General features: G+C 45.9%; 1 protein-coding gene and 1 pseudogene across 2 annotated transcripts; both read left to right on the top strand.

Annotated features, from left to right (window-relative positions):
• Positions 1–434: 434 nt before the first annotated feature.
• On the top strand, positions 435–18,222 carry cmtm6 (CKLF-like MARVEL transmembrane domain containing 6). Of its 2 annotated transcripts, XM_085292850.1 has the most exons (6): positions 435–584; positions 2,318–2,438; positions 10,789–10,965; positions 14,534–14,632; positions 15,807–15,993; positions 16,094–18,222. In XM_085292850.1, exons 2-5 carry the CDS (start codon positions 2,325–2,327, stop codon positions 15,966–15,968), a joined length of 552 nt encoding a protein of 183 aa, XP_085148976.1. In that variant the 5' UTR covers positions 435–584; positions 2,318–2,324; the 3' UTR covers positions 15,969–15,993; positions 16,094–18,222. The 2 variants fall into 2 exon arrangements, with proteins under 2 accessions (XP_085148976.1, XP_085148975.1); XM_085292849.1 differs by having other exon boundaries at positions 15,807–18,222.
• A 3,963-nt stretch (positions 18,223–22,185) lies between these two features.
• On the top strand, positions 22,186–23,172 carry LOC146565010 (uncharacterized; annotated as a pseudogene).
• Positions 23,173–24,401: the final 1,229 nt, after the last annotated feature.

The following is a 24,401-nucleotide window of genomic DNA, read 5'->3' as shown; positions in this document are numbered from 1 at the left end:
ATTATTATTATTATTGTGCTGAATGCTGTTTTGGTCACTTTGTGTTTTGGTAACATGTTTCTTGTTCGAGTCCATTGTTTTTCTTCCTTGTCGCAGACACTGTCTTAGTCTTTTTTTCTTATTTTTGCCTCTTCATGTCTTAATATTGTCTTGTTATCACCTTATTTATTTATACTTGACATCTTATTTTGTTTCAATTTTTCCTCTTTTTTAACTTTATTTCCTTTTTCTGAATTTTTGTCACTCTCTGGTTTTGATCACTTTGTGTTTCATTTTGTTACTTTTCTCTGATTTTACTTTATTTCCTTTTATTGTCACCTTTTTTAAAGATTCATTTCATTTTTGTTTCTTTTCACGTATTGTGTCACCTTTTCACGCCTTTCTGTCTTATTTTGGTTGTTTGAAACTCTTTCCTTGTTACTAGTGTTGAGCACCTTTATTTTGAAAATCTTCCCGGTGTGTTAGGCACGGCAGGGCAGAATGCGGAAGTCTGAGTAATATTAGAGAGGAAGACGGCTTCGAGTTTAGTCTGAACTTTACAGCTGGAAACTTTATCTTCGTCCTCAGCGGCAGAAAACTGAACGGTGAGTTTCTGAACATTCGCGTTTTTATCCACTTCAAACTTTATCCTCACTTCCTGTTTTAGTGGTTACGTTACGCAGATTTCAGGCCACCATCAAAAGTCAATACGAAGCCCACTGCGCGTCCGTTTCACTGGAAGTGCGACGTACGCCAGACTTCTTTCAGAATTAGGTCAATTTTATTTTCCAGGGTCGTTTCTGGAGAAAAGCGCTGAATTAAAATCATCGCAGAATCTTCAGATATTTAGTGACCGAGCCGCTCTTCATTTCGGCAGCAGCCTCTTCGTCTTTATCGTGTATTTGATCGCGGGCCGTGTAGGCTTAAAAAGTTGGTTTATCACCGAATAATCTGCAGAGTAGGGGCGTGCCGTGTGTTCCGTTTGTCGGGACACTCTGACTGGACCTGTAGCTGTCTGTAATCACAAACTCGCTCATTATCAGCATTTCTCATTGCAGTTCAGTGTTGTGGTTCAAACATGGCCGACTAATGGCTTCATAAACTGCTCTTATCACACCTGAGCTGTGCTCACCTGCCCCGATCACTTTCGCTTTCACTACTGTGAAAATGAGAAATTGATCTGAAATGTCCTCGCAGCTCCACGGAGAAGCTCCGCGGAGAAGCTCCGCGGAGGCTGAAGTGCAGACGGACGCGTGCAGAAATACATTCAGCGACCTTTCAGCGCTTTTCACTTCATTTGTACTGCGTGACGTCATGTCGACCTTGTTGCTGTTTATGAAGACAAACGAGCCTGACGCCATATTTAGATCTGAGCTTTTTTCTTTCACTGTTTGTTTTTAAGGTGGACTTCGTGTTCCGGCTGCTCTGAAACAGGGATTTCCCATCGTTGGACATGAATACATCACATCTGTCCTTAAATCCAAATCACTGCTTTAGTTTTCTGCTCAGCAGCTTTAACTTCACGTTCATTCAGCGTTTTAAAAGCCTGTAATCCCACCTGCTGTGTAGGTGCAGCTGGGTATTATTATCACTATTATTTGTTGTTGGTGGGATTTTAAAGGTGGTCACGTGGTTCCTGTGGAAGTGGGCAAGCATTTGAGATATTATAAAATGACTTCGTCTCCCGTTGAATGTGACGTAAACCAGGATTCAGTGACGTGAGCTTTGACCCCTGACCCCCTGGGACTGTGTGTTGATGTGGTTTCCGGTTCTCCTCCTTTGTGAACTTTGAGGCTGCTGCAGAGATGAAGTCTGATGGTGGGAGGAGCTTTAATAACGCTGCTGTCCTGAGAGCTGGCAGATCCGAGGCCTGCAAATCCGAAGCGAGGTTAACGGGTTAGCGAGCTTAAAGCCACGGTTTTCAGTCCTCTTTTCACCATCACCATGGTAACTGATGCTGAGCAGGCCTGACTTGAAGTGTGTTTAAAAGTGCCACGTCTGGATTCTTTAGCAGTTTTTGTGCTGAAGGAATTTCTCTATGAAACCTGCTGAGCTGGAACTTACCGACTCCGCTGAATGAAGCAGGTTGGGGCAGCAGCATATGTTGCCATGGTGATGTATCTTTGCGGTTATCCTTTCAGGTTTACCTGACGGTCCAGGTAAGCCTGAAGTTTCCTCTAAGCCGCAGGTCCCGCCTCGTGCTGCCGGCCTCTGGTGTGAGATTCGAGTGACATTTATGGCTCTGAAATATTAGCACTGCAGCTTTTTGTCCCTTTTAGAGCAGAAACCATGAGTGTGTGGTGTTCGTGATCTGACGCGTCTCTGTTCTCTCTCTCAGCTCCATCATGGCTGAACCAGTTTATACTCCCACCACGACCCCAAACCCCGGAAACAGCTTCTGCCTGATCCCTTCGGCCCACCTGGACAGAAACCGCTTTATCCTAAAAGTCGTTGAAGTGGTGAGTTCAAAGATGCTCAGACTCATGTGACTCTTCATTAGCCAATGAGATGCTTTCGTTTAGCATTCATTCACACCTGCAAACACACAAACTGTGTGAAACCTTCAGGGTTTCCTCATCGTCTCAGCTCATTGGCTGAAACTTAAATGTGTGTTTGCAGGTGTGTCGTAAAAGTCTGAGTCTGCTGAAACTAAGCTTCATTTCTTTCACTCCTTGTTTGGATTACACTGAGCTGCTCTGTGAGCTGACACTGCCATCATCAGTGTCCTCTGTGTGCTGCACGTCTGCAGACCTTCAATTAAAACTGTTCAAGTAAAATATTCAGTTAAAAAAAAAAAATCACGACCTTCCTCAGATTTAAAGTTAAATAATTAAAAGTTGTTTTTATTTGAAATCAATGATATTTAGTTGGAATAAGAATTATCGAGATTGGGATTATTTAAACATTAATGTTGGTAAATGATTAAATCGTCCTTCAGAGTAAGTTTCAGATATTTGTATCGCTCTCAGGCTCTGGCCCGACCTGCACGCGCTCTTTAAACTTCCTTTAACAGCGAGGATCGCGCCCCTGCAGGAAGACGCCGGGCCCTTCCTGTGCAGAGGTGCTCAGTTTCCTGTCCGGTGTGGCAAACAGTAGCTCAGTCTGAAAGCTGTGACAGAAGAGCAGGTTTCTGATGCTTCAGAGAGGAAAGATTCATTATTTAGGTGCTGAAACTGTGTTTGACATGTTGCTGAAACTTTGCCTCAGATGTCTTAAAAGACTCTTTGTCTCTGCTCCCTCACCTCTGACTCTCTGCTGTGGGTCTGATGTTTCTGTAACCGTCCACTGTGCAGGAAAACAATGCAGCGGCTGCTGCGCTGTGACTTCCATGAATTATGCACATGTGCAGTGATCCTCAGTCAGAGTCAAACACTCAGGTTCTCCTGCAGCTCAGTGTTGGTGAAACAGAGTTCAGCTCTTTACATGTCAGAGCTACAGAAGGAGTAGCAGTGAAGAAACGCACATGCAAACACACGGGGCCCGAGGCGTGCCTGAGGCGTGCCCGCGGGGCCTCGGCTCTGCAGATCATAACAGTACAGCTCAGAGAAAAGTGACCACTGACCATCTGCAGGCTGGACTGTATAAAACAACCTGAAGCGACGAGTGATGTCTTGGTGGCCAAGCCCAGCTGTGTAGCTGACAGGATCTGTTCTAGTTTCAGCTCATTTCAGGGTCGTTACTGTGGAAACCCCCCAAAAACCGAAAGCAACCGGCTGCAGAGTCGATCCTCTGCGAGTCTCTGCAGGCTTACGACCATCAGCTGACTGACAGGAAACACTGAGTGTGAGAAATGGTGACAGGAATCCAGAACAGTCTGCACTCATCATCGGTCTGTAACGATGATGATGATGACTTGTTTGCTGCTTTTAAAAAAGACTTGTAACTCTGAGCATTTGTACAGCTGAGCTGGATCCATGCAGGTGAGGTGATGCTGTAATGTCCTGGCAGGCAAACATGCTAAAATAGGCGAGGAGTGATGAAGGTAACCAACAATAATATCATCGCTGTGGACAAATCCTCCTGGACCGAGACCAAAACAACTCTGCGCACCTTTCAGGATTAAACCAGGTGCACTTGTGCTTTCACCTCAGTTTGTTTAGGATGTGCAGCACGCTCCTCACACGGCCTCCCTTCAGGCTGCTCAGCACAGGAAATGCCTCCGCAGTTTGTGGCGCGTTGACAGTCCACTGCCAGTAATCAGACAGGAAGCTGCTCCACTCTCCTGCAGATCTGTTTAAAACGGGGTTTGCAGCTGGAACCAGATGTTTAACGGAGGCCTGAACAGAGCTGATGTGTCTTAGTTTGACCTCACGAAGCGCTGACCTGCTCGTGTTTAATAACTCCAAAGGAAGGATCTGTCATCAGCGTAGTCTTGTTTCACGAGGGATCCCCTCGCTCTTATTGTGAAAGTTCAGTTGCTGCTAACTAACTCGCCCAAGCACATCCTGTCCCGTGTTTCCCCCTCTGATCCAGTTCATGTTGTGGTGGTTTTTGACATCTCTTCAGTCACACGTATTCCAGCAGCCGGAGGTGGACGGCAGCACCCCCACCGTCCTGGGAGACGAGCAGACTAACAGACAACAACAAGAGTTGCTGATTATTTGCTCGTCTATTTGGTACGAAGTACTTCAGAAACCAAACATTTGCAGAGCAGAGTTACGCGTGCGCCTGTGTACATGTATGAAATTATGTACACAGCGGTGATATTACCACAACAACACTGTGGGACATGAAGCTGGATCTGCAAACCCCGGTGGTGCCGCCTCTTTAACAGTTGGGCTGTGCGCTCTTTACAGACGAAGAGTCGTCTGAGCTAGAGCAGGGCGATGCGACCGAAATATTTATCACGATGTACATTTGGAAATTTGCAATAACGATATAACTGACGATATAATTGATGCGAGACAAAATACTTTACAACTCCACAGCTTTATTAGTGCAAAAAACATCAATGTATTTCCACTGAAACAAGCAGCTGTTTTTTATCTGCATTAAAGTTATATAAACATGTAACAGTGCAAATGCAAATTCCTCGCTGACAGTTTAACCAAAAGGCATTTCCAGTGGAAACTGGCCGACACATCCTCAGCATAACCATGTATAATATCCACAAACCTTAAAAAGAGGTCATACACACACAGTACGGTAACATTATGTTGAAGCACAGTACGTATCACTCCGCGAGGCTCCGCCTACGACAGCCGTAACGCTCCGACAATCCATCAAGCGGTGCGGCTTCGTAGCTCAGCAAAGTCGTACTGAAACATCTGACAGATTTTCGAGCGCCGTGCACATAAAATCGTTTCGAGGTCAGTAAACACAACCAGAGTTCATACATAAGGCACACGGGATTATAAGGGGCTCTGTCGACTTTCAGACAAATCAAAGGATTGATTTTAAGTGCGCCGTATTTTCCAAACAACGCGGTAATAACGACGGCCCGCTAGCATGCTCTACCAAAAATAGTGCTTTGTTGTGTATCTGACGGACGAAAGCTGAACCAGATCCACACCAGTGAAGCTGCAGCATTTTTACAAACCAGTTCTGGTTCATGGTTTCATTCAACGATCCGCTTTCGCTCTTCTGGTTCTGCGTCGCCGCCATGTGCGTATGTAAACAAAGGCACTGCACATGCGCGTTTTACCCATATTCTATCGCCATGTTTCATTTTCTTATCGTTGCCCAACATTACACCAGTGTTACCGTGAACGGTATGATATGACCCAGCACTAGTCTCAGCCGACAGCAACACAAAACCTGCTGCTGAAGTCAGGCGCTCTTAGATAAACCGTGTTACCGCCACGCACCGAATGACTGCGCGGAAACACTCCCGGCGTGAAACGTGCTGACATCTGTGAGTGTCACACCACGGTTCCAAAAACAAGAAGCGAAATCTGCGTCAGCTGCTTTTAAGCTGACTTTTTAAAAGTGTCGCTGCATCAGTGAATCAAGCAGATATTCAAACACAGCAAAACAAATGCACACTCATGTTTCTGTCCATTTTCTCCCATCAGCAGGGGGCGGAGACTATTCCATCTGGCGTCGTACTCACACAGGTGGTAAACACATTCATGTGTATGTCCTGACCTGTGTGCACCGGAGTGAGGACGCTTTTATTGCTCTCAGAGCTGCATGGCAACCACTGGTTGCTAGGGAGAAATGTATATCTGTTGCTTTTGTGCAGCGATATGGCAAAAGTTACCGACAGTTTCACTGAGAGCAGTTAGCGAATGTTTGGAGACACGTCTGCGATCTGTTCAGGACCACTCACTCTGGTGCAGCGCTCTCTCTGCATCTGACCTCCAGCAGCCAGTCGAGGAACGTGCCGTGGTGTCTGCAGGCCGCTGCATGTACCACACGTGTGCAGGTGCAATGATGACCAAACCAGTCTGTGACTTCCTGGTTACAGGAGACGGGGATGAGGTCGCTTTGGTGCTTTTAATGTGGAGGTTCTGTCTTAGCTGAAGTGTGACTCCACACTCACATCCAGTCTGTGGCTCCGGGCTCGGCGGCTTCTACATCACAAACTTTAGACACAGAATTTAACAGCAAAACAGGAAGTGGAGGTTCGTTTGTTGGGGACTGTTTTCAGGACAGATGAATGCGCATTAGCAGCCGGACGGTGAGGAGCGGGATGGGTTGGTTAGCCGTGCTCCGTGGTGCGAGGGAACCAGTCGCTGTGTTTGTGTGTGACCTCTCTGTGACTGGATCTTCCTCATCCAGCAGCTCTTCAGGAAGCTGCAGAACGGGAAGTGAAAGTATTGCGGAGCGGTCAGTTTGGCTGTCGTTAGCAGATCTCAGAGCTGCTGTTGCAACAGCTCAGTGAGGTGTTCGGTGGGAGGACGACGCCTGCATCCGGCCCCGGGAGTCTGGAGGGAGCTGGCGCGGGTGGGTGCTGGGCAGAAAGAGGATGTGCGGTCAGATCTTTGTGAAACCTTCCTGCAAAATAAACTGAAAGCCACAGACTGAAGGAGGCCCAGGTTAATGTTTTTCCACGTGGGCTCCACCAGAGCAGCTTTGCATGAGTCACAGCTCAAAATAATCCATGTTTATGTCCATACTCAGCCTCTGTCCATCTAAACTTCTGATTGGCTGCCCCTCATAACTGCAGGTTTGAAAACCAGTATGTAGCATTGCGTTACACTTAACCCCAGTCACCACATGCATGTGCCGTCTGCCTCCAGCCTGTTCATCCACAGAGGTGTAGTTACAACAGCTGAGTGTTTGGGTGGATGTAGACCACTGCAGGCGGAGGACTGCAGTGGCGGAGGACTGTGGACTCAGCTGTGAGAGATTGGAACAGTCTCTGACTTTAATCCGTTTTGGGCATAAATCCTATAAGTCGTTTAGATCCTCGTCATGTTGCTGCTTATTGTCTTTGTTTTAATCATGTTAGAAAAATATAAAAATCTCTGAAAGTTGAGAATCGCTAACAAACACACACATGCACCTCCTGGTCGTCTGAAGGTTAAAGCAGCGCGTTTGCTGTTGTCCAGCTCCAATCCCTGCCTCTCCAGGTGCTTTCACAATAAAAGCTGTCCACTGTCTCAGTGCTAAATAAGTTTATTGTGAAGCAGACAGGAAGTCCCGGTGAGTTTTTAACAGCAGCTTCACTGTAGACTCGTGCGGGATTCCCACTGTGACTTCCTGTGGTGAGTTTAACCCCAGTCAGCTGATTCGCGCCGGGTCACGTCTCACCTGTCCGTGCTGAACAGGAAGTCTCTCGGGGTGATCTCAGGGTGTGCACGCTGGCCTGTGTAGGTTTCTAAAACCCAGCGTTTCATGAGTGACGCGTTTGTAACGTTCAGTGTTTTCATTACTGCAACGCCATCAGACGTCTGCTTTTACAGCAAGATGAAAGGACAAGAAGAGCTGCTGTTTTTCACACGAGCGACCGCAGAGGCGCAGCCGGGTGTTGATGCAGTTACTGCAGCTGTTTAAAGCGTTGATGAAAGAGGAGCATAAAGAACAAAACACGTCTGAGACACTGAGAGGAGCTGGGCTCTTTGTAGTGAAGCTTAGTGGAGCGTAAAGCTCTGATTGAAACGAGCAAAGACACTGAACGCTGCTTCACCTTTGAACCCGTTAAAGCGTAACAGGAGGGACCATCAAGGTGACCTGAGCAGTTTGTCATATTTCAGGATCTTTGTGGGACAAAAGGACTCTGTGTGCATCACATTCAGTGATGCACACAGGCCTCGAATCAGAGCAAACTTCGACTTTCTGTTCCAGGTGACCTCAATTTCATGCGAGTTTCCAACCCTAAGACCTCAGATTTGTTTTTGAGCTTGTACATCGACGGTGAGACGAAGCTGTCAGCGTGGAGTTCCACATTACCGCCCCAGGGCGAGAGCGTTTTCGCCCGCCCTGTTCTGCAGAGTCGCCTCTTTGTGTTCCCTAAAGTAAACCAGCTTGGACACGTGGAGGAGATCCAGCGCCGGTGACGGACACACGGTCTTCTACAGACATAAACACAGCAGAGGTGCACGAGAAGGTTTTTGATTTCCACGCTGCTCCCACTCGCTGCCTTTCTGATTTGACTTGGAGATTAATGTTAACAGCACGGTGGCGGCAGCCTGACTGATGACAGCGATGCTGGAATTCAATCTTTGCATATTTATGTTCGTATAGTTCCACGTAGTGAGGGAAGTGAGAGCAGATCACTCAGCACGTGCAGGATGTTGGTGACGGGCACAAACACAGTGGCAGTATTTACAGAAACACTCAAAAGTCACTCAGATTCTCTCACGTTTCACGTTTTCTGCTCCTAGAACCAAGAAATATGCGTCCCTAAAAGTGTTCTGGTGGTACAGAACATGTAATCAGATTACTGAAGGAGAATGAGTCATGTCTGTGTTGCTGACTGAAGGATAAAAGTATCGGCGCCGCTCTCGCTGACGTCAGGCGGTCTGCTGCTAGCTCTGTGGTTCTGGGTTCGTCTGTCTGAAGAAAAGCACAAAGCCTTTTTATAAGCTGAGGCTCACTTTAACATGGAATATTCCTCCAGTTAAACTCGCCGCTGTAACGGAGACAGAGGCTGGCGTTCGGTTTAACCACGAGGACAAACACGCGACAGCGAGAGGAAAGTATCCCTGCACACGTGCACAGACGCTGGTTTGTTCCTCCTGGTTCCTGATGATCCCGACTTTGGATCCTGGTGCTTATCTGTCGGCGTGACAATCTCCTGGGTCTGGACGAGCGTCGACTCTACTCTCAGCTCTGTCTTTATGCTCATTTTGCAGCTTTACTCGTGATTTTATTCTTTTACGAACTACCTCATGACCACGGGTGAGCGTTGGAACGTAGACGTGCTCTCAGTCATCTCATGTCCCACCTTCCAACCACCGTGAGCTCAGAGGGAGGGCTCTGCAGAGAGCCGCGGCCTTAGGCCTGAAGCTGCCGTCTCGTCCCAGCTGCTCCGCACTCGCCTACGAACCCGGAGGTCGTGGTGTGAAGAAGCCGACGGGACGGCGTCACCTGCAGAAAGGAGGTGTGCAGCTCTGACACGCCCCTCGAACGTTTCAGACGGAGGAAATCTGGCAGGCTTGGACTTTCTCGAGAGTGCATTCGACACATCGTGTACTTACATCTGGACCAATCAGAGCACACTAGTGTCATTTCTTAAGGTTTCTGTCCTGATAAGTGGTCAGAGAGTTGGTGTGGTCCTGACTTGCTCCTTCAGCGGTTACAGGAAGCTCCTCCTGCACTGCGCTGCTCTCTGAGTCATTTAAAGGTCTGTTTACATTCACAACACGAGTATTTCTTTATAAAAACAAAGTCGAGTGTTTGGAGCCTGGAAGAGCTCAACCACAAACTCCTCCATGTTTGTAGTCCAAACATCACCCCCTCCCCAGGCTCGTACTGCCTGCTCTTTCAGGTCCCCAAACTCAGGGGGTCTGAGGGGTGAAGCGCTCCTATCGACTCCTGCTGGGTGACGGTCTCGTGGTCTCGCCGCTGTGGTGGTTCAGATGTGCTCGTCCCTGCGATGGCTGCTGGTGTGGAGCAATCGCTGTTGTTGCCGCCCACACAGAGCTGAGCGGTCGGAGCGGTTCGACCACAACTTCTAATGAAATGCAGCAGAGCCGGCGCCTTTGTGTTGTCACGCCGGCCTGAAACTGCCAGCAGCCGCTCAGACTGGAAAGAGACGTCACATTTCAACAAATAAGCTGCCGTCGTCTCAGACAAGAGGACGAATACACGGGGCAGCAGCTGACAGAGGCTGGAGGTCTGTTTCATACAGGAGGAGGAAGCGGTGACTATCAGGTCAGTTTCTCCCCGTGTGTCGTAGTTGCAGCGTTCGATGCCGGGAGCAGACGTGCAGAATAAAACAAATCAAACACGCGGAGCGTTTTTGGCGCCTGGTGAATAAGTGAGCTGCTGAAGAAGCTTTCAGCGGGAAAAGTGAAATAAAATAACATTTTATGCAATTATTTCTTCATAATCATCGAAATGTCTGACAAAATATGAGAATAATCATTATTGTTATCATGTCAAACTGCAGCCCACTGTGGTCCTGAGTGGGCCGGTCCACTGAAACTGCACGTTTTATTGTAAGACTCAGGTTTAACTTGGTGAACCTGCAGGTCCATCTCTGCACAGCGCCGTCCTGAGTAAGTGGGCGGCCGTGGTTTCACAGGCCGTGACAGATTCACAGTAGTGTTCACAGGTCGGGCTCTGCTTTAGGAGAACATGTCGCTCTAACACGCCGACCGTTTGATGTATGAAGCCAACAGGAGTGGTCCCAGGAGCCACCCTGACTTGTGTTTCTATTCTGTGCTCACCTGTGCTGACTTCCTGTTTCTCCCTCAGGTGCTGTCCTTCATTGCCTTCATCCTGGAGGAGACTGTGGACAGCTGCTTCACCTGCTCTCCTCTCTACTTCTTTGAGTTCGTCAGCTGCACGGCCTTCCTCTTCACCCTGCTGCTGCTCGTCCTCCTTTCTACTAAGCTGCATGAAAAGATTCACATCGAGGCCTGGCCCACTGTGGTAAGAACCTGGAGATCGTGTTTCAGTCGCTCTTCTCCGCTCGCGTGAGAAAGATTCAGAAGCTCAGTGACCTGAACAGAGTTCATGTCTGGCTTTATTTAGAGTCACTTCCTCTTTCAGAGCACAGTCTTTGTTCAAGCTCACTCCAAACTACAATAACGACCCGACCGGCAGTCGTTAGAGGAGCAGGTCGCTACATACATGTTCAAAGTAACCCGAGTCGGCCCAGCACTCGTTCATGAGCTGTCCAGAGAGTGCTGAGCTGGCATTAACCCGGCAACACATGATGCTCGTGGTCCGTGTTATTCATAATCCAGTCCTTTGACTTCAGTTTACACATTTAATTTTGCATCGTTTTGAATTTCTGGACAGATGAGGAACTTTTTACTATTTTAACCTTGACTATAAAAACTGTCTTTGCATTGGTTCGCTGAGCTGCAGCATCAGAGCACGGACAGCGCAGCATGCTTTCGGTCTGCGATGTCAGAGTAACTCTGAGGGAGTCGGGTACTCGTGTGAGTACTCGAGTAAAATCAGTCTGAGGAGGATGCGTGGCGGTGGCGTTTGTCCCGGCTCTCCTCCTGCGAGCTTCGCTGTCGTCTCGCACCAGAATGAAAACAGACGGTTTATTTTAGTCTCTCCCTGATGACACTTCCAGCTCGCAGTCTTTCATCTTACAGCGTGGGTGCAGTGAAACTCGAAAACGAGAAGCGGACTGTTTTCTTTTTGCAAATTCAGACTCAGCAGGGTGGAAATGTTTGCATGTGGAGCTGCGAGTTCGACAGCTGTTCTCAAAGCTAATGAGGGTTCCAGCTTCAATCGAGCCCTCGCCCTCTGCCTCTCTGATTGGCTGAGCACAAACCAGGCCGCCCCCACCTTATTTGTTTTTCATAGAGATGAGATTTAAAGTTGGCCAGTCAAACGAAACCTCCCTGTTAAATCATTCACGTGGAAATGAGCCACCTAAATAAAGATGCTCATAAATAACTTCAGATTAAAGTAATTAAAGCGTTCCTTCATTTTCACGTCCGCATGGAAAAAAACCTGCTCTGAACTTTGAACCAGGAAAGCGTGGGATTGGATGCGAAGAGGGGGAGGGGTCAGAGCATCAAGAGTTTGATCCAGTAAAGTTGGCGTGAGTTCACGGCTGGTATCTGCAGCCGTTTAAAGGCCGACCTTTGAGAAATGGTGGCGCAGCTTCATTGTTTTGGTGTCAGCCTTAACTCTGCCAGAGACGCTGCTTCCTCTGCTTTTCAGAGGAAAAGTGAGCGTGGACAGGAAGCCGGAAGCTGAAGGCCGAACCTTTCCGCTGCACTGATTTTCAGCGGCGCTGTCTTTCCACCGGAGGCCTCAGCTCCACCGTGGTGTGTGGAAACAGGAAGAGGACACCGACCGCAGCGCGGTGCTCACTAACACCAGTGTCTGCTCAGACGGCTGACGAGCCACAGAGTTCTTCCTCATCGTAGCCATTAAAGAGAAACCTCAACATGACGAGTCTGCCCGCAAAGAAACACCAGACAGGAACAGCAGCAGCTGAACTTTCACAATAAGAGCACGCTGTCACAGGGAAGCGTGGTGAGAGGCATTTGAAGCCCACGCTTCCACAGTCAGGTTTCAGAGGTGACCCGTTCCCATCTGTTTTATTCCTGCTGCTTAGGAGGGGCAGCCAATCAGGAAGAACTGTAATGGCGGTCGGAGTGTGTCTGTTTGCTCTGTGTGGTCTTTGTAGTTTAAATGAAGCTGAACAAAAGAACAGAGGAGCTGAAAAAACCGTCGATATGAGAGAAGCGCAGAGGCTGAAGCATTTTAGCCACCGCCTCGCCATCAGCGGCGGCTTCCTGTTTAGCACTCGGGCCTAAAGGCTGATGGCGTCGCCCTGCTGTCAGGCAGCGTGGACGCCAACGACTGTGACAACGTGAGAACGAGGTAATGTAAGATTGTCACGGTCGCTCCACAGACGCATCTACTGTGTGTTTGACGAGTTTGGATCTCAGTGATCGGGAACGTTTGTGAACATCACCTTTCACTTCGGTGCCACAGCGAGTGCCCGCCAGCTGTGGTGCGTTTAAATACGAGTACGAGCGGTCGAGCCTCGTTAGCCTCAGAATGATGGACTTATTCGTTCCCGCTAAATGATGAATTAAAACGAGATACGGCCCCAAACTCAAAGCGTGCACCGCACCGTGTCTGCAGACACGCCTCACACCCGCAACAAGTCACACAAAGTCTGAAGTCAGAACTTGGTTTTATCGCAGCTACGACTTTAAAGACGTCCCAGAGTGTACACACACACACACACACACACACACACACACACACACTGTGGCTGAAAACCAGTAAAAGCAGCTGTCATATAACTGTGTGATGCTGCCACCTACAGTCTGCAGACTGAACTGCACTTGTAGCCTCCAGTCAGATTCCGGAGTGTTAGAACTTATCTTTGTGCCACTACTCTGAGCGCACGTAAACAGAGTTTTCAGGTGCAAGTGTTGTATTTTGAGGAGAAATTTATTTTGAGTGAACAAACTTCATTGCTGCGTGCAAAAAATGTATTTCAGTGTTTGCTATTATCTCCACACACACACACACAACAGCAGCTCCTCTCGCTCAGTTTTTGCACTTATGCAAATATGTGACGTCTTGATGAATCGAGCAGATATTTGAAGTTTACACAGAAACATTCTCGCATGAAAATATCTTAAAAGTTTATTTTGTGACCCAGAAAGAGTAATATTTCAAACTCTGCCACTCTGTGTTCCTCCGCCACTGCCTCCTTTGAGTTTTGGATGAAATGCATTCTGGGATATTGCATTTTGTCATTTCGAGCTGATTGGAGACCAGAACAGCCAATCAGATATTTTTGCATCCAAGTCTGTGATTGGCTGGTTTTGTGGCACAAATATAACGGTGTAGAGAAAGAGTTGAGCGCGCACGGGCATAAACGTTGAGAGCGCGAGCAAGTGCAAAAACTGAGCGAGAGGGTGTGTGTGTGTGTGTGTGTGTGTGTGTGTGTGGATAACAGCAAACACTGAAATACATTTTTTGCACGCAGCAATGAAGTTTGTTCACTCAAATTCAGCTTTTCGTCACTCAAAATAAATTTCTCTTCAAAATGCAACACTTGCACCTGCAAACTTTGTTTCATGCGCTCAGAATAGTGGCACAAAGATAACATCATAGAACTGATGGATCAAAGCAGCAAAACATTTTAACACACCGAGACTTGTTGGATTGTAGCTCTGAATATGAACTTGGACTTAAACCAACGTGTGGATGTTCAGCAGGATTGTCTCCATGAAAATCTGTCACATGTGAAGTATTACAAACAGAGCTTTATTATTAAGTACAGTGAGGCCGTGAACGGTGAGTCGAGGGTTCAGCATGCTGAAAAAAATCCAGACTCAAGGCTCAAAATGAAGCGTGTGGCTGTTTTACGTCACGCTGCAGCGCCTCCAGTTTGAGAAAAGTCCACTTTTATTGTTTTGTTGATCCGGTCAGATTGAGGGCGGCAACTCGGAGACTGTCGGAGGCGCTCGTCTCACCTTCTTCTTCTTCTTCTCTTTTACAGGACTTGATTTACACCGGGGTCATCGCTGTGCTGCTCTTCATCTCCTCCTGCGTCTTCGCCGCAGACCGCGGCTCTTTGGTTCAGGCAACCGTTGCTGTGGTGAGAAAACGTCCTCTGACTCGCACTACCCTCCTTTCCTACCTCCTGAATCTTCCTTTTCCTTTTCTTCTATATCTCCTCCTTTCCTTTCCTTCCTGGCTGACAGTGTGTGTTATAGGGCTGCCACAAAGGATTATTTTGATAGTCGACTAGTCACCGATTATTTTTGCGATTAGTCGACTAATCACATCATCATCCATTGGACGTACAAGTACAGCTTATTGCACCAGCAGCATCTGCTCTTATATAACTATCATTAGCTTACAGCTTTAAGTGTTTACGGTGCTAACTAAAAATAAAGACAAGATGATCGTTTATTAAATTTTAATGAAATCTGCAGATTGTTTCGGTGAAGTTTAATAAACTCCTTCTATCTAAAATCTAACAGGACACCGGAGTAAATTCTCGAGCATCTCACACTTCTGATAATCAGCTGTCTGCTTGATGTTTATTCAGCTGTGTAAAAACTATAACTTTAATCTCAGCCAAACCGATTTACTCAGGAACAAATAAAATACTGAAAAAAGCCAAACAATAACATTGTTAAGTTATCTAAGTGACTCATATATCATGTTTAACCTGAGTAGCGAAAGATGGCGGTGGGTTTGAAAACGATCTGCCGGGAGTCCGGTGTTCTCACGGCTCTAGTGAGCCTCGCCCCCGGCTCGCTATCGAGCTAGTGGGTAACAGACGTCTCCGAAAACGTCGGAGCGCTTTTGAAAATATGCGGTGTCTTGATAAACTGAGCAGATATTTGAGGTTTACACAGCTACATTCTCCATGAAAATATGTTAAACGTTTATTTTGTGACCCAGAAAGAATAATAAGAGTAATATTAAAACTAACTAGCTGCCGCCATTGTTGGAAACTGAGCTGGGCTGCGCTATGAATTCTGGGACACAGCTTCTTCTTCTTCGGCGTTTAACGGCAGCTGGCATCCTTGTACATGCAGTGCTGCCATCTTCTGTTTCAGTCCGTTATTACACTCTTAAATCCTGCTACTTATTCCTGCGTCTTTTGTGATCTTACAAAGCTTCAAACGACACGTCGACTATTAAATCAGTCGTCGACGATTTTGATAGTCGACTAATCGTGACTAGTCGACTAATCATGGCAGCCCTAGTGTGTTATCAGGTCACCTACAGCAGCGCTCTTCTTCTTCTCTGTCGTCCAGGTCTTTGGGTTCTTGGCGACTGTGGCGTTTTCCATCGACTTCGGCCTGATGGTGAAGAGCAAGGGGCTTCCCTTCCTAAACAAAGACAAGAAGCAGGAGCACACTAACGGCATCCAGACGCCGGCAGAGGAGGAAAGACTCAAAGCCAACGAGACAGTTTAAGCGTCTTTCTGCTCATACGCGTGAGGTCGCTCATTACTTTTCCCAATATTCCTCTAACATGATAGTGAAGGGGTGGAGCTTCCAATGCTGACCTCACGTCCATGTTTTTTTCTTTTTAAATCCAGTTTGTAGTTCTTTTCCCAGCGCTGAGGGCGCTCTGTTCAGAAATCATCACCCTGTCGCTGTGCAGAGCGCCGAAAACGAGAGACACTAAAACCATCAAACCACTAAATCTTCTGCTGTAGTTTAGATTGTAGGATTTATTTTTACGCAGTTTGTGATAAACGCTTTGCTTTATCGTCCTGTTGTCATAGAAATAATCAGATGGACGAGAAGGAAAATCACAGAAGTGTTTTCGAAGGCGTCGGCACCTCCGATTGGTCCGAGTCTCTCCAGCAGAATCCTGATATTAAAATATATTCTCCTTACTTTTAATTTGAATGAAATGTTGCACACCAAGGAAAATATTCCTGATTGTTGAAGTACCGTCTGTGTCCCTGAACGCCTCACGATGCTCAGGTCGAGACTGAGAGCGTGCTAAAGTTGATTATTCATCAGCCTTACTTGTGTTGAAATGACTCGGAGTGTCCAGCAGGGGGAGACGTCTGCTCGTCAACCATCCAGGGGCTGTTTCATAAACGCTCGTTTAGTTGATGCAGACGAGTTAAAGTTCATTTCATGTTTTTTATCTGGACACTGTGGAAATGCGGTCCTTTGCCAAACGTGCCTTAGTCCTCCTTAAATTCTCCCTGTGGACCAGTCAGGTTTATCCATAGCCTGTATCTAAAAGATGGACCTAGCTGCTGTGACATCACCTGTTGGTTGGTGATGCACGCTTTTTTTTTTTTTTTTTTTTTTTGAACGCTTTCACATGAAACGAGCGACAGACTTTGTTTTCCTACCAGAGTGGTCGCCCCCTGCTGGACATTACAGAGCATTAGCTTTCAGGTCTTTTAATGTTTTGTGTCACTCTTGACATTTTAAAAGTGAAATTGTGCCTTTTTTTTAAAACATACTTTTTTACTTCCTGTCTGTGTTTGATATCTTTGATGCCGTGTGGACAAATATGAATATCGGGGGTAATTTAGCAAAATCAGCTCAGAGCTTTTGATGATCTCTTTTAATGCTTTTATTAACTGTTATCACTAATTATGGCCTTGATTTTGGGCTCAAGCTCATCAGATAAGGGAGAGGACTCTTAGTGACTCATGGTGATTCTAATCGCTGACGTGTGAATGTGTTAAAATGTAACAATGAAAGGGTGAATATCAAAGTGTTTGTTTGAGGTTTTCTTCCGTCTTTGCTCTCTGCTGTTGGCGGCTGAAGCTGACGTAGCTGCAGGTGTGTGAGGGCGCCGTGGAGGGGAAGCCTCCGCAGCATCGTTAAAAAGAGTAACATTAGAGAACTTGAAAAGGATACTGCGTGCCTACAAATGATCTAAAATTGAAATGTAAGAGGAATGGAGCTCTTTGAGTGAGCAGGGATTCTCCTTTTCTTCCTGTTCCTGCAAGTTTTTCCTCCCGTCTGTCACTCGCTGATGGGTTTTCTCTCCAGTACTGTCGGGCACCTCTGTCGTTGTAAATGTGTCCGTGGTTCAGTAATCCGTCCCCCCACACACACCCACACACACACACTCAAACTTCACTAAAGTCACATCAAACTCTAAATTTTATGCCCAGAAAATGAAGCGGACTGCAGTTTAAAGGCAAACGCCATCTGTTTTTGTTTTTTTTACTACAAATGTAATATTTTTAAACGTTTAATTATAAAAAGTGTTTTTCTTTATTTCTGAGGTCTCATATTTTTTCTTTTTTTGTTTTGTTTTTTAAATTGTGTCCATTTCTCCAAAGTCTCAGGAAATAAAAAGTCACATTAACCATGAAAATGAAATCAGTGAGAAGTTTGAAATTCAGAAACATTTGAGAGCACATGAAGCAGCAGACTAATAAAGGACGGGTTTTTATACAAACTTTTCTACGTTTGTAAAAATGAAAAACACTCTGTGATGACGAGGACATTTGTTAGTAATCACAGTACACTGGACACTTCCGTGTGTGTCGAACAATCCAGAAATCTGAAATCATTTCTATTTGGGACCAAGTAAAGTTGATCTTCGAGACAGAGCCCGTTTGTTTTGTATATAAGTTTCTCTGATGTTTGTCAGCCTGTGTGTGAACGTACGGTTAGGATTTCACTGTCTGTAAGAAATTGCTGCAGTTTCTTTCTGTCAGGTGATAAAGAGATTTTCAATAAATACACGTGTTCGGTTTCTGTTTTCACCCACAAACATGAAAAACTTTGGACTGAAGGTGAGTTCTAGAAAAATCTGACCTCATGTTGAAACAGAAATGGTGTCAAAGCACCCACAGCTTCAGCAGCGTCTCTGAGGAACTCTTCATTAAAATTACATCAAACTTATGTCCTAATAAATATATTCCTCGCAATGAGGGAGGAGCTTCAGAGAGGGCGTGGCCATCTGTGAGCCTGTGACCTCCAGTTGGTGGAAGGCTGAAGCACAGAGCAGTGTGATGGTTTTTATCACCACTGGAGCGGATTATTCTCAGTCTTCATTAGTTTTACTGAACGCTTGATAATATTAACGATTTGTGTCAGAATCAGGAGACTTTGTTTCCATTATACATCAAAGTGCAACATGCATAGTAAAACTACATTAATGAAAGAAAAAAGTACTGTGGCTGTGTGATCATGTGTGTATATGCAGATGACAATGAAATCAATAAAGGCTGACATCATCAGTAAGTAGAGAAATTTACATTACACATGCTTCCCTTAGGCAGTATCATCAGAAGACATAACGTCTTGATGCATCTCAATCATCCAGGTAAGTAAATCTCCAGAAGTTGATTCTGTTCATCTGGACGTAGCGTTTTGTGGGAGAAACGTTTCGTCATCATCAGGTGACGTCTTCAGTCTCAGCTGACTGCAGGTCTCAATCTTATAAACAGTTCATTTGCATAATGACTGAAACCAGCCCACTGAAGGAACAATGGGCTGGGAGGTCAGGTCCTTAATCATAATTATGCAAATTCTCATGACCATTGATCAACAACCACTGACCAAAACCCACTGATCAAAGACCATTGACCAACGGCCATGAGTACCATTCGCAGAGGCTGGAAGATCAAGGTGCACCCGGTGGAGGTGGGGTGCAGGGGCTTTGTTGCCAGTACAACAGCAAAGCTGCTTAGAGACTGGGATCAGAGGACAGGCGCAACGGCAGGCTATAAGAGAGCTAGCTAACACTGCTGAGAGGACCAGTCACTGGCTATGGTTAAAAAGGGCTGACATCACTCTGCCAGCTAACCACGAGAGAAAAGAAATTCTCCGCTCTTCTTCCCTTATCTGGGAGGCAGTGGGGAGGAAGAGCGTACAGCCGGATCCGGCGGGGAGGTGTGGGAAGCCAGATCGGGCGCCCCCCTTCCAGCTCTCCTCTCTGCTCTCTCCTATCTTGTCCCTTTTGTCTTACTTCTCTCGATCACCTTTTCTATCCCTTTGAAGAAGTGAGGCTCCATAAATGCTAAACAGGTGAGTATTATTTGTAATAATAATAGATAGAAAATAAACTGTAGGAAACTAAACAGAAGAAAGAAGGAGAGAAATAATAAGTTAACATAAACCACTGACACTCCAGGGCCTGACCAACCCTGGCAGGGCCTCCTTGGATGAGGGATTCTAGTGATAATGGCCGAAACACCCGATGAATCCAAGGTCCACTGCTGATGATGTGTCCCAAATTTAAAATGATAATCTAGATCAGATCTCTAATCCCTAAACCTAACCAAGGAAGGAAAATGGCAGATTAGCCTGGGTAAAAGACCGGCAGTTGAGGCACACAACGATGCGTGCTGCTGACAAAGTTTCTGGGCTTTCCTCATAACAGCCGTCCCTCAAGAGTCTCTCCATCTAAACAAGCATTATCAGGGACTGTAACACCTAGTCCTCACTGAATCTCTGTCTCTCTTCCACAGCATGTCTTTATCCTGTCTTCCTTCTCTCACCCCAACCAATCACAGCAGATGGCCCCGCCCCTCCCTGACCATGGTTCTGCCGGAGGTTTCTTCCTGTTAAAAGGGAGTTTTTCCTTCCCACTGTTGCTAAAGCAGTGGGGATCGTATGCAATGTTGCCTGTAATTTTTCATGTGTCTGCGCAAACACACAAACACCCTGAGCGGTGCCTTGGACCACTGTGAGTAACATCAGACGTGTTCAGTTTAATTCTTCTGTTAAAGCATTTCTGTTAGAATACACTGGAACTTACGAATACCCCGTTTCATGAAAAATTCAAGTTATGAAGGCGCTGAACGGCGATATTTCTGCCCGTGTTACGGCAAAATGCCCGCGTAACGAAATCCGCTGGCTCTGATTGGCTGAGCCTCCAATGCCCACAATGTCTTCTGAATCACGTGACAACCCCTTGGCTTCCGTACTTGCGTTTCGCTGTTCCACTTGAACGATTTATTGTTGTTCTAGTTAGCAATTAGCCTACAGCCTATCGTTCAGCATCGCCTCACTCAGAACGCGCGATGGGTGCTTCGACCCTCGGGAACAAATCGGGGTTCCGCTGTAGCTCTAATTAAGTGCATTAGCCCACTTACAGTGAAAAGTGCAAACATCTTGTCCATGACCTGTGCAGTATATTAACACCAAATTGGAAGTGAAAATTACTTCAACCCCAATTTTGAAAACAATATTTTTTCATGCTCTGACTTGTATAACGAGTCTGTGTGAAGCTCCTGCTGTGGTCTGGGAGACAGTCCTGGAACTCTTTGTCTGCAAAATACACTATTTAATTACCAATGTTGGGCAAGTTATTTTGAAAAAGTAATTAATTATAGTTACTAGTTAATTCTTCAAAAAAGAGTTTTGCAAACAACAAAGTTGCAGCTGTTTACCTAAAAATGCAGCCGAGGCAGTTTTTATAACCATTTCAAACTATTTACAGAACAATCAGGTGTTCTGCATCAAATATGAGTCACGCAAATTATTTGTGTCCACTACAAAGGAGAAAATCACAGCCTGATCCCTGCAGGCCTGACAGCAGCAGGTGTAGCACTGCTCCTGCTTCCACCTGCGTTTACACTTTAATCTGCCTTTGGTGGCTTTTTGGCAGAACTGCGACATTCAGCAGCCGCCTCATTGTTCTGACACACAAACTAAAACTATCCACAAAACAACACATTAACTACACACTCCAAACACGCTAAACGTCACAAATCTCTCACATCTAAAACCTCGCTCTCTCTCACCACCGTCACTCCTCAAATGAATTGTTACGTATTGATTTCAATTTGAATGAAGGTTGGATTGTTTGTGCGCGGAGACTGCGTCAGCAGGTTTTGCATGCGCGCAGCTCAGAGGAAACATTTGTGTTTTCTCTGTTGTCTTTGTTAATGCAGGGTCTTCACCTTACAATATGAGCGCCTCGAGGCAACATTTGTTGTGATTTTGCGCTATGTAAATAAAGCTGAATTGAATCGCGTGACGTTGACGTAGAAAAGAAAGAAATATGTGCAACAAAAAAAACCTGTTGCATAAATCAAACATGGCAAAAGCCGGAGTGACGAAATTAGAAGAACGATTGCAGCCTGTTGGCAACCAACTGACAGCAATCACATCCTGACTCCCACATGTCACAACCCGGTGTTTCAGCTAACAGGGCGAGCTGAGGATCCAGCAGACATTCCCAGGAAAGCATCATCAGTGTTCACAGTCTGATGATGGAAAGAGTCGAGGATGGTCCACGTATCACATGTAGGTTAAAAATAAGAGCACATCACACATGATAACAAACATGCACTTTTCAAGCTTTGTCCAATGAAAGATCAGAAAGCAGGTCAAACATCCAGGGTACCACAGATCCTTTCACAGACTGTTATACTGTGATGCTGATGTTCAGCGTGGTTTTTCACCAGAGCTCAACAGAAGCATTAAATCTGATGTTTACAGTGAAAAACAGCAGATTGGAGAGGGGGAGGTGAGAGGCACATCAGCAGCATTTTTCCACTGTTTGGTCATTTTGATGAAATGTTGCGACAAATAGGAAATTTCAATGTTTTCTATTAAGAGGTAAAAGAAAATGAGGTTCAGAGCTGATCGCAAAGAAATCAAACCCAGTGTGTCAGTCAGTGTCTTCATCAGCACTGCTGACCACACGTTTAAAGAAGTCGTCATTCAGTCGGCTCATTAAAACGTAAGGATGGCAGTTTGGGACAAAAACAGTCTGTGGGCTCCTGTTCCTGCTGGCAGGTAAGACGTGTTTAACATTTTTATGTGTCTTATTGTAGCTGCTTGTGTTTTCACATCAAACCTTTCTTCCTGGCAGCCCGACTTCTTTACGTTTCGGAAACTTTGTTTTAGAGCTTCACACACAGCAGTCTGTATTTTCTGTCTGTGAACTGTGTTCGGATCTCAGCTCTGTGTTTGCTCTTCTTTAGGTGCTGTGGGTCAAACTGTGATCTATCCTCTCAGGTCTACCTGTGCTGTCAGAGGATCCACTGCCACCCTCCGCTGCACCTTCACACCTCTGAAGTCTTTCAAAGTGAATCAAACAGAAGTTCCACCAAAGATCGTCAGAGTCCTCTGGTGTCAGAACCACCGGTACTGCTACACTAACACTCCGTCTGTGTGTGACAGTGACTCAGCAAACATCGATCCTCGTTATCAATATCTGGGAGACAAGAAGACAAACTTTACAGATCAGAGATGTTCAGCAGAGAGACAACGCAAGCTTTCGCTTCAGGATGGAAGCTGATCATCGTGAAGGACGTTTTACTAACCAGACAGGAGTGACTGTCAGAGTTGATGGTGAGAGAAAAATGTCCTGGTTCTGACACAAATATTAATCTTTAATATTAACGACTGTTTATTAAAACTAATGAACACTTTGATTTTAGATTCGTCTAAAATGAGAATAATCAAAAAGTTGAGCAGAGGTGAAAACGTCACACTGCTCTGCACTTTCCACCAACTGGAGGTCACGTGGTTCAAAGATGGCCACGCCCTCTCAGACACTGGCCCCTCCCTCCTTCTCATCCTGACTGCAGAGGACTCTGGGAGCTACACCTGTGCTCTGAAGACCAACATGGAGACTGTCTCTGAGCCGCACAGCCTGCAGGTGGAGGCAGAGGCAGGTTGGTGTGATCAGTTTCTCTCAGATTTTCTTCTCCGTCAAACAGCTGCATGATGTTAAAAGTTTAGGTGGTTAAAATTGAGTCTAACACAAGTGCAGCCTGTTATTGATCCGTCTGCAATCAGGGAGTCTTAAATCAAGCCCACAAAGTTCTGTCAGTGTGTTTGGAGGCACCGTTTCAGCTTCCTTTTGCTTCTTGCTTTAGTTTCAGCTGTGAGAAAACACCCAGTCTATTTTTATTCAAACACATGGATATATTCTTATTTCTGTGACAGCTTTGATGTTGGTTAAAATGATTCAGTGTTTCTTTGCATTGCTGCGACTCATTAACAGTGTTGGGACTAACGCGTTATTAAGTAACGTTACAGTAACTACGTTATTATTGTGGTAACGAGCACGGTAACTAGTTATTATGCCAAAATCAGGAACGCGTTACTCGTTACTGGGATTTAGATAGGCTCGTTACTCGTTACTTCGTGTGGTGGCATCGCGGAGCTTCCACAGATTCAGTAACATTAGCAAGTGGTGGAGGCCAGCAGGTGGAGGAGGGAAAGGGGAGGCAGGAGGAGAGACCCGAGGCGGCCGCCGGTCCGAGTGTCAGGTGAACTGAACTTCAGGTAAGAAGTTATGACCTGCAGTCTCTCTGGGTCAGATATGAACCAAGTTTAGGTGGAGTTTATTTTCGTTATGCTGACTTTTTCGTACTGCGTAGTAGCTAGCATGACGGAGTTTCTATACAGCTGGGTGGTGCTATGTTACTGATGTTGAACTTTATTTTGTTCATAAGGTTAATTATTAGAGTGGGAAGTGGGAAACATCCCGTAAAAAACGGAATCGTCTCATATTCAGAGAAATTATTATATTATGTAATATTACGCGCTACAATGAAAAAGACACAAAGCTGGAGTTATTCTGTCTTTGCTGCACAGCTGCCTCTTCTTCTTTCATCCTCTCCCCTCCCTCTCCTTTTGCTCTTTCAGTCATGAAACTGATCGATCTGATGTTGGCTGGAGCCACAGCTGTAAAGCTGCTGGTCATGATGTCGGTTGGATGTGTGGTGAGAGGGAAACATGAAGATGAAACCAGCAGATGTCCTTACTGAATCATCAGAGCTGTGATGGAGAAACAGGTTTACCTTTTAGGTGACATGAATGAGTTGAAGTTATGAACTGTTTCTGTGTGTCCTTCATGGTCCACCATATCCCAGAATTCATAGCGTGGCCCAGCCAAATTTCAGTTTCCAACAATAGCGGCTGCTACTAAGTTTTAAAATTACTCTTATT

The sequence above is a fragment of the Mchenga conophoros genome, linkage group LG11 (assembly GCF_057382185.1).
Source record: "Mchenga conophoros isolate Kocher_MC1m ecotype Shallow Benthic linkage group LG11, M_conophoros_male_GT1.1, whole genome shotgun sequence".
In the NCBI taxonomy this organism is placed as follows: domain Eukaryota; kingdom Metazoa; phylum Chordata; class Actinopteri; order Cichliformes; family Cichlidae; genus Mchenga; species Mchenga conophoros.
This window is presented reverse-complemented; position numbering and strand designations above follow the sequence as displayed.